We start from the raw sequence: 11113 nt of genomic DNA on the forward strand, positions 1-11113 counted from the left end.
TCAAAGTCCACTATCACCTTCGTTAATGAAGGCGCTACGAGTCTGTGACTCACGCTTAGTTTTCATCAGAGAAAGAAATGCAAAACACAACCGAATGGTTAGCTGTTTGAATTCCAACCTCAAAAAGGAAATAAAGCGAATGTTGTTACTCGGTGTCGACAGTCTGGTGCGGGGGGGGGGTAATGGGGCGCATTTCGGTTGGTGAACCGTTGCTGTGGTACACTTTTACTTTATGATTAAAATAGCCTTTTGTTCGATTGATAATAGTTAACCACTAAAACTTCATTTATTATGGGTAACAAATGTGGCAGCCACCAGATTTAAATCTGGCGGCCGATATTTTTATTTAGCTAGGGTAACGTTTTTAGATTTAAATAATGGAATAAAGTTCCTCTTTTGATCTTGAAGCGTCTAATGATGCCCAACATACACGATACCTAGTAAGTTGTATAGTGAATCATCCAATAGATGAACAAACACATGTAGCTGCGTTTATTGGAGGTCTTACAGACGGGCCTGTCAAGAATCACCTGATCCAGCTTGAACTAGAGACGCTAGACCAAGCGATCTCTGTAGCGGAACATGAGGTTTTCAGCTTTAAACAGGCTTTCGTCCACTCTGGAGCTTATCGTTCTCCGAGACAACAAGAAAATGGATGTTCGGAACCTATGGACCTCGCGCATGTTGAGAGCGAGAATCCTCGCTCTTCAAGTTGCAAATGATCGTTGGAAAAACGGGTTACGACGACTATGAGTGTAATCAGTGCCTAAAAACACTGCGTGAAACGAGCGACCTCCCGCTAGGAGCTGCGGTGAACGCGGACTCGACGCTGTTGCGAAACCGCAACGACGAGGCGGATGGTAAGAAAAAAACGGTCGGACGTAGTACGGGCGCAACGCCCTACTGATCCAGCTACCTCAAAAAAAATTGCAAATCTCTTAACGAAAGTTGCTCCAGACACACAGTCATTGTGTGTAACTGCTTCGAGTGATGAGGTTAACCTCATCACCTTGAAAATAATGGTGGCAAAAAAATTGCCACTAAAGTCCCTAGTCGATCGGGATTGGCAGTCGTTTTTTAAATTAAATGACTTGTGGGGCGTCGAACAATCTAAATACGCCAACTGCTAGAAGATCGCAGACTCAAATTTATTGAGCGCGATATTCCTCTAACAAGGATGACAGTGCGTCTAGCAACAGGCATATCTGAAACAGCAAAAATGATGTCACCGTACTTGATTTGGATGACAATTTGATGTCATCCTTGAATCACCATGGCTCAGAAAGTACGAGTCATGCATAATTTGGCAGCATCAGGCCGTGACGATGCCTATCTCTCGTTCAACAGGGGTCATCTGATGAACCTGGAGCATCCACAAGCTTGTGGATATCCTACGAGTGAGTGGGATGGCCTCACTTGTGGTTCGGTCGTTTGCACGACTGCACAAGACCTCATTGTGAATACCGATTACACTGTGGAGCTAGATCCCGACGGCTTTGCAGAAGCACAGGCAGCGTCGAAGATCGACCACCCGAATAATTTGACTGGTACGAAAGATAGATGCTTGCTTGGAAAGCAACATCAAAAATATTGAAACGCCTGTCTGCAAGAGACAGTGCGAAAGTTTTAGATTGACTGAAGAATCGATCGTAGAGGATCTCGCTGTGGTTGCGCACCACAGCTAGAGAGAGTTGGGGAGTATACTCCCCAAATAAAACTTGAGGGAAGAACTACCCAAGATTCTTTGGGGATAAGTCCCCAAAAACCTGTGACCAATGGTTCGCAGGCACCTTTTGAATAAGTTAAAATTAGGAGAACTGAAACATTTAATGTTTTATTAAACAACGGATCAAGTGTAGGCGAATATACACTTGATCTGATAGCGCCTCCGAAGTTAACTTCCCAATTAAATCAATTGCCAACGCTAGAACCGAAACAGTTCTTGCGTGATCTTCATAGTGGCAAAGTCAAGCAGATCTGCGTACTTGTCACAGATGATAACTACCTGGCCGATATTCGGTCGGCACTAGTATTTTCTGGATTCTCAGCAGCTCATCGATGGACGAAGGTGTCCCTGATGAGAAGACTCGCATGGAACGTCTTACGTTCCAATCCTGAAGTTTCTTGTAGACAAACCCTTTTTATAAGAATTTGATTCGAATTCAAGAATGTGTTTCCTGAATCCGTCCCGTGCGAGTTGCCTAAGGATAAATGCACTCGACATTAAATCGACCTGGACCAAGTTCGGAATACTGTGTCATAAAGCAGTTACCACTGCCTCGTGAACATGTATTAGCGATCGAAAAAAAAAAAAAATTCTTTGCCGATCGCTTAACAGCGGGCCATGTGAGGGAGTCAGCCTTCTCACATAGCTCCCTGACCTTCTATGGTTATAAATCAATAGGAGGGTGGCGGATTGTGTATGTGATCAATATTAATTGAACGCTGCAAGGGATCCGTCTCAATCGCCGATTCCAGGAAAGAAAGTTATCATTGACGGACTGTCAAAGAGTACCATCTTTTCGTCAATGGATCTGACGGATGGATCTCATCGTATCCTCATGCGTGTACACGATTTTTTGTTCACAGCAGTAAGCACCCCAAGCGGTATGCTTTGGGAGTGGCTTGTGATGCCCCAAGGTTTGAAAAACGCACCAGCGACATTCAACCGAGTGGTGGCTCACGTGATGCGTCAGCACCGTGCCTACGCGCCTCATTACTTTGACGATGTATTCGTGCATAGTAGGGCCGAGGACGGGCTGAGCGCAATAGAGTCGCACAAGCGTCATTTAGACGCTGTGTTGCAGACTTTAAAGGACGCCCAATTGTACGTCAACTTGCAAAAGTGCGTCATAGGGGTCCCTGAGATACCTGTACTGGGCTGCATCGTTGGTACACATGGTGTACGAGCAGACCCAGACAAGGTAAAAGCAGTAAAGGAATGGACAATCCCACGGCATGTAAAGTATTTGCACCAATTCTTAGGGCTCGCTAATTACTTGCATAAATATAGCAAGAATTATGCGGAGCAAACTAAACCATTACCTGACCTCCTTAAAAAGGACGCAGATTGAGTTTGGTTAAAACAACAAGATTATGCGTTCACATCATTGAAGCAATCTCTTGTAGAGGCACCGGTCTTGGCATTGCCAGACGCGGATAAGCCCTTTAGCGTCGTCTGCGATGCAAGCAATTTTGCAATCGGCAGCGCGCTCATGCAGAAAAAAAGATGACGACGGCGTTGACCGTGTCATCTCTTATCAGTCCCGGCTTTTAAAAGCAGCGGAACTGAATTACCCCGTGCATGGCAAAGAGCTACTTTCAATAAAGTATGCTCTTGTCAAGTTTCGTGTGCACCTACTGGGCACCGAACCACTTGTGGTTTATACGGATTACGCATCACGCACCACTGCGGACCGAATAAACTCACCGTACCTCTCGCTTAGAAGGGCAAGATGGCTCACATTCTTCTCTGAATTTAGTTTCATAGTTGAATACAAGCCGGGTAAGTCGAATGTCTTGGCTGACGCCTTACCGCGCAGACCAGACTTCGAGGTAAGACACCAGGAAATTGTGTCTAGTGCGAAAGCACGATTTCAGCCGTCAACGCTGGCAGCCAGGAAGGCATAACACGTGACGAGCTCATTAGCCTCTGAAAAGAGAGCTACAGTCAGGACGACCATTGTCGCCTGCTGTTGGATCGCTTTGGTGGACGAAAGGTTTCCCCCTTCTGTCGCGCCTGAAAGCTAAGCTAAATCACATTAGCTACAGGGATGGCCTGTTATGGCTATACTGTCTCCTTGTGATCCCTTGAGAATCTATATAGCCTAATGACACAGATCTCGAGCTGATGACCCTTCACGAGCTCCATGATGCGAGGCGCCATCTAGTGGGCATCTGGCCGTGAAAAGACATTCTTACGAGTGTCAGAGGAATTTTGGTGGCCATTCCTATATAGATGGTTGGCCAACTATATTCGCTCTTGCGAACAGTGTCATCGCATTAAGCCTGCACCGTCCAGCAGCGCACCACTGAAGCCGCTACCGATTCGAACGGATTGTTGGAGTCACAGATGTTAAGCACTGCTGAACGACGTATTGCGGATCTCAAGGGTCAAGTCTCGCGACTAGCCAGTAACTGTGGACTTCATGTTTGGTATGCCGCCAGATCACAAGGGTAGGACGGGGATTGTCGTCTCTGTAGAAAGACTGAGCAAAAAGGTGCAATTAGTCCATAGTATCGGACCGGGATTCACGTTTTACGTCTGGTTTCTGGCGACCTGTGTTTGAGCTGCTAGGTAGCAAACTCTTAATGTCGACCGCAGATCGTCCCCAGACCGATGACCGAACAGAACGTGGCAATCGGATCGTGTCAATCGGATCGTGGCGGATGTCTTACGCACGATAGCAACTTCCAAAGAATGGAGCAGCCCTCTGTGAGGTTCGCTAAAAATAACAGTGTCCAAGCTAGTACGGGTGAGACACCGTTCTATACTAAAGGACTGCGCCATCCTCGGACGCCTGTCTCGTTTGTGCGCAGTCCGAGTCTTAGTGGGCCCCTCACTATGCTCGGTGCGAAAGAGGGACATAAATTCGTCAATATGACGATGACCCATCAGGGTATCATCTCAACGACCAAAACTTGCCCTACTGACCCTGCCAGTTTAGCCGTGGTCAATAAAACTACGCCTTATGACCGACCTCTCGGTGGTATCATAGGCGAGTTTGATGCTAAAAGCGTGAGCGAGGCTCAACGCTTTGTGGATGAGCAATTAGCCATCACATGTAAAGTCCGTGACGCACTGGCAAGCGCACAGGACCAGCAAAAAGAATATGCGGACCGAAATAGTCGCAAAAATAATGAGCGCTTTAGAGTTGGTGAAAATGTACTGCTACTCTACCTAAGAATGCAATTTATGTACTACCTGGAGGTACTACGAAGTTGTTGCCGCGTTTCATTGGGCTCTTTACGGTGGTACAAGAGGTTGCAGACCTAATTTATAGGCTCACCCTTCCCCCGTATATGAAGACAGCACCCGTATTTTACGTGGGTCGTATGAAACGGTATGTAGACCCAAATGAGGTCACATATCCCCATCCGTCTAAGGAGACCGATGGTGACGCCGACTGTGAGTCGAGCGTCGTTCGGGTGAGGGGGACGGTGAAGGCGAAAAGCTATCGGACCGACTCCTCCATCACGAACAGAACTTGGAGAGCGTGAGAAATCACGCGAGTAACACGGATCCCTCAGCATTATCCTCTCGATAAGGTCCAAGCGAGTCTTCAGGCGTTCATAACCCTGACGAGCCTTCGCTCGGACATCAAAAGATCCGAGGTCAGTCGCGAGACTTGACTCTCGAGATCCGCAATACGTCGTTCAGCAGCGCTTTACGCCTGTGACTGAACGGACGAAGGAAAGGCAGCCGCGAGTAGGTGGGCGAGATCGCCACTCCTATCGGCGCCGCCTGCACTGATAGATGTGGGTGGGAATCAACGCTTCCTTGTTGGAAAATTGCTTGCCTAGCGCTCCGTGAGGCAAAGGTATCAGATCCTCGTCCAATGGATAGGTTACCCGAAGAGTTTCGACTCTTGGGAACCGATCGATACCCTACGTATTGACGTGCCCGGCTTGGTAGCTGTCTATGAAAAAAGCACCAGCTGAGACCTCTCCGCTAGTCTCAAGGAATAGCGTGGTGAGAACAAAAGGGGGTGCAGTACCCCCATGATTTTTTTCACACGCAAGCGGGCAAAATGAACTTGCTGCGACCGCTGTTTCATCGTATCGGAATGCGGCGCAGAAATTCCGCCTCGTATTGGTCGGGCGTTTCATTTAAACGCAACACGACCGGGATCGGCAAAATACGCCCAAGCGATTTTCCCTGAGCCCTCCATGATTTAAAGACGCCATAATAATTATGAGCGTCTAGAGAGCGCGCTCTAGGAACGACTCTCTTGGCCCGTTTAAACGAGGCCATTTAGATGGAAGGGGCATCAGCGATATGTCCCGTCACATAGCCACATTCAAAACGACTGGCTTGTGACACCGACTGAGCACGTTCACGTGTCATCGGCGAGCTTTAGGCTCCGAATCCTCTATGTCCGAACCATTATAAATTATAGTCTGAGCATAAGGCGTTGCGGTTATACCCAACGAAAAACGGCTGCGCATTTATGAACAATGCTCTCATTAACCGTCGTTGCGCTATCCAGCGCAGACGACGAGACAGCATTCGTAAATGTTGATGTCTCCATGTTGCGAGCAATGAGAAAAGCTTAAATGGACAATTATGCGCCATCATCCTTCCTCATTAGCTCGTTGTCCGCATCGCTACTATGAAGTGACGGCAACGGTGTCGACTCATTGAAGTCGACAATGAGCGACGAATTAACATCCTCACTGTAAGGTGGGATGGATCCTTAAGCCCTATTAACTGGATAGCAGCAGAAGCTGTCGGCGTTTCGACTAAGGCATTGGACGCTGCCGGCGTGTTAACGCGGCGCGTGCGCTTAGTGCGAGGTTGAGTGGGCGTCTTCGCAGAGGACCCTTCCTTTTAGGTGGCATCTTTGGCGCCGTGTATGAGAATACAGGTCGCTACAGTGACTGAGAGAACTAGCGGCGCGTTAAGCTGATCGCAGTTCCCCTTCCTCTTGGACGAATTTTAAAATGTAAATTAGTTCTGAAGGGAGGATGGTGTTGCGGGCTAAAGTTGTTCTAATTTTACACAGTCCCTGTTAAGTACACTTGATGTACTTAAGGGGATGGTCAATTACTAAAATTAAGTAATTAGACCCAGCACTCGAGTGTGATTCACATTGTGGCCAACCCTTGTGTATGTGATGCACATGTGTGCATTCACATTAGGAGGGATGACGCCAGCGTCATCCGTGATGACGGCTAGCGTCATCCGTTACTTGAGGTATTTAGAAAGATACGCTCGCAATACATATTAATGTTATCGACAGAGATGACATTTTTTGAATGGTAAGAATAGGTTTTTATATGTAATGCGATTAAATATGAATCAGTATGTAAACTACTTTCTACTTAGTAAGTGCGCACGAGGAGTCGGATCACCGCTCTTGTGACGACACTTTACTCGAGTACTTAGTGCGTTGGGTGAGGTCGCTAACGCGCCCACCACAACTACCTCACTGCACGCAAGAGAAGCTGGTTAAACCGCTTCCTTGCTGTGCTAGGGTGTATACTTAAGTAGAGCGTGGCCGCATTAAGACGTGCCCGCCTACAATTGTTTTAGAGTATGCTTTAAAAGAGGTGTGGGAAGTGGTTGAATCTATCAGCCGTGTTTTTCCTTGATAAGAAACTCAACAAAATGTGCTTACCCGTTTTATCCATATTGAAGATATCACAGAAACTGTACTTGGCGAGTGTGGCGCGCAGACCATGCAGAGCAACTTCAATTGCTTTATTGTCGGCAGAACCACTCTTACCATGAATCCAAAGAAAACTTAGCTGGTGTCACTGTTGGAAATTGTGCAGCAAGCCAGCAGAAATTTCAATTGCACCATCTGGAACATTGAGGCACGGTTCAAAGGCCTTGGCTTTTATCTTGATGAGACATGGCCACTCCACGACTCTGGCACTGAAAGACCCAGAATGCAACAGCTTTCTCCACAACAGGATGTTGGAGTCTTAGGCCGTTTGGCACTGAGCTCCGTCAGATGTATAGCCACTCTTTTTGAGGATGTTGCTGATTTTAGCCTGAGTGATTCCAGGAGGTTGTACCCCCCTTTGCCCATGAAGCCAACATGGTCTGGCTTATCTTTTGGTCTGCCGCTTCTTTCGGCAAATTTCACGTTTCTGATTGTGGGTGAGGCGGACCTGAGACATTACGAGTTTTGGTATTTAATTATTGTGAGCTTGTTTTCAATTTATAATTACCTATCTGCTCCTTGAACCCAGCGGTGAACTCCCCTAATAAACAAGAGGCTATTGTTATAACGAAATTCAAATCTAGTAATGATATTTTCGCTACTTTAAAATTTTCACTACTATATAGGATTTGCCTGCCACCGGGGCTAAAAGAGAGCAGAGGAATTACTGTTTTAATGAAAATATCGCGTCGCAACACCTGCTTTATTACCATTAATGGTATATGATAACCAGAACTGTTATCTATTAACAGTAGGATTAAAGCGCTGTATGCTATTAGATGCGAAAGCTTTGTCTGATGGGCATTAACCGCACAGTTACAACGATTTCTCCCTTGTTCACCTTACGTGAACATCGCAATCGGGAAAGCATCGAAGAACACTGGGCTACTGTTCACGCGCGCTTGCCCACTTCCCCTCTCGTCGTGCCTGCGAACCACCCTTGGGAAGTGCATGGTGTACAATGCTTTCCAAGCCCAACAGAGATAGCGACATCTACCAAGACAGCATGCGCGTCGCTGGAATTCGCCGACAAGCCAACGTACCGAAGTCACGACGCCTACTTAAAGCTTGTTATGAGCCCGGCGTCTACCTCCGCATATGCTGCATCTCCTGGACCGTCACAGACGCGATCGTTGAGTCCGTAAACATCCTAGTCGTCTGTCATCTATGAGTGATAAAGACAAAGAGAGAATATGCCTTGTGGACAAGAGATTTATAACGTTTCCAAATATATTGATCCCTGCTAGGCTAATGTTGTGGCGATACTGTCAAAAAGAAATTCATTCTCTCATCTGCACATACCAGTGCTATGACTACTATAGAAGTTGCAGCCCGTAGAGGCGCATCGCTGAGAAACGTTAAGGGGTCGGGTAACCGTGAAGATCTTACTCATCTGGAATCATGCAATCCGTCTTAAATTCGATATCAAGGAGCTGGAGCACAATACTGTCCGCATCAGGCGTGCGTGGATTACCATGATTTTTTAATGACCGTTTCATCGCGCTTCATGTAAAAGCAGTGCCATTCTAAACTCTGTGAATCCGGTCTCTCGCAGACGCTATCGATTGCCTTGCTCGACCCGATTAGACCGCTTAAGTCTATATGGCTACGCTACCAATGTAACGGGGCACCTTCCACTAATACTGATAAGTACTAGTTAACCTTACACTGATTACAGTGTAGGTGAGGTGCCTCGAAACTTCACGTACACAAGGTTACAGAGAAAGGTTTCTAAGTAGCTAAGGGGCTTTGGCTACTAAAGGTAATTCAGAGGATTATAATTAGGGAAAAGTAAACTGTATTAATATATTTAGTTTCCTACGTAGCAATCTTCTATCTACTGCTGAACCTTTTATTTATAACTTACTGAGTATGGCGCCTCCTTGCGCACCGCACAATCGTGTCTTATAACGATTGGCGGGGTTGATTTAGACTTCAATGAACCAATCAATAGAGCTAATGTCTTATTGCATCAATATTACCCAATTTGGAAATATTGGAATTATTTAGTCAAAATTAGAAAAGATAATAATGTTGTGCGTCTTTATTTATTTCCTCTCATAGTAAATAACATTAATTATTCCTCTTATAGGAAATAATACTTATCTAACAGGACAGCCCGTTATATCAGCCCCCCTAACCAACAGTCACTATAGTGACTGATGTAGGGCGACAGGAAATACTATGATGTATTTCCTGTAATTTTGCATTATTGGTTTTAAACAAATACCGATTCATTTTCATGAATTGATTTGCCCAAAATCAACATGGCAACTAATAAGTCTGTGCGCGTGGGCCGTGAGGCCGCAAAGCTGGCAGCAATGCAAATGTTTCAGTAGACGCTAATGCGTCTACTGCGGGGAATACGTCACCTCCTACTCCGATTCGAAGTGCCTGGAACATGTCATCTGTTGATGATATTGCAGGTGACGGTGACAAGTCATCTGCTACACCAATTGTAGGTCACTGAACCAAGTCAACGGCGTCGCCCGACTCTGTGTTATTATAAACAATTGGTGTAGTTAAGGGGATGGTCAATTACTAAATTAAATTAATTAAATCCAACACTCGGGTGTGATTCACATTTGTGACCAGCCCTTGTGTATGTGATGCACATGGGTGTATTCACATTAGGAAGGATGACGCCTAGCGTCATCCGTTACGCTAGGTATCTAGAAAGATACGCTCGCAATACATATTCGTGTTATCTATAGAGATGATATTTTGATGGTAAAAAAAGGTATTCATATTTAATGCGATTAAATATATAGCAGTCTGAAAACTTTTTTCTACTTAGTAAGTGCGCATGAGGAGCCGGATTACCGCTCCCGTGACGACAGTTAACCAAAGTAACTTAGTGCGTTGAGTGAGGTCGGTAACGCGCCCACCACAACTACCTCACCACACGCAAGAGAAGCTGGTTAAACCGCTTCCTCGCTGTGCTAGGGTGTGTGTGTGCCTAAGTAGAGCGTGGCCGCATTACGACGTGCCCGCCTACACTTGGTAGCACTTGAAATCCTTCCCACGACCCGCATCTCTGCGTGTGTTCGTGAGGATGAGCCTCAACATTGATTGGGCTCATTTCGCCCACCTCTCCGAACATCATCGGGAGGTGGCAGGGCACTTGGCGCAGGGACTTGGTGATCAAGCCCTGGCCAGGCTCTTGGATAGTCCTCCTGAGCAACATGTTGCTCAGTTTGAGCTTTTGAGGAATTCGTGCTCGGGCAGCGGAGAGCCGCGTCCGAGGCATAGAGCCATGCTGCGGCGGAGTCCGTCACTCAGACTCAGGATGAGCTGAGGCATGAGCAGGCTCGGAGCGAGGCTCTCAACAGGACTATTAGATACTCTCTGCCCGGCCGCATCAGCCGAGGCCCATTCGGATGGACCCGCCCGAATTCGATGGAACTGCAACGCACACGATCGTCCACTGGCTTTTAGCCGTGGAGCAACGCGGTGTTGCGCTGCTCATCGAGGATGACAGCCGGATGGTGTCGTACGCCATGTCGCATCTGCGCAGTAAGGCCTCAGAGTGGGCTTACTCGGCGCTTATGGATGACAGAAAGGCGTTACTCTACATGGGCGATCTTTAAGGAAAAGATTCGCGCCAAGTACCAGCCGCCGAACAACGAAGTGTTGCTTCAGGCGCGCTTCTTTGGAGCGCGACAGGCGAAGCGATCTCTGCAAGAGTATGTGCAAGAGATGCGCTCGCTGTCGGCGTCCAT

The 11113-nt window shown here is 46.9% G+C and overlaps 1 protein-coding gene across 1 annotated transcript; it reads left to right on the top strand.

Moving 5' to 3' along the window:
- Positions 1-8188: 8188 nt before the first annotated feature.
- On the top strand, positions 8189-8648 carry CCR75_007651 (uncharacterized protein; the record flags this gene model as incomplete). The annotated part of the gene is made up of 1 exon (XM_067965709.1): positions 8189-8648. One exon carries the CDS (start codon positions 8189-8191, stop codon positions 8534-8536), a length of 348 nt encoding a protein of 115 aa, XP_067823031.1. The 3' UTR covers positions 8537-8648.
- Positions 8649-11113: the final 2465 nt, after the last annotated feature.

The sequence above is a fragment of the Bremia lactucae genome, linkage group LG7 (genome assembly GCF_004359215.1).
Source record: "Bremia lactucae strain SF5 linkage group LG7, whole genome shotgun sequence".
NCBI classification, from domain to species: domain Eukaryota; phylum Oomycota; class Peronosporomycetes; order Peronosporales; family Peronosporaceae; genus Bremia; species Bremia lactucae.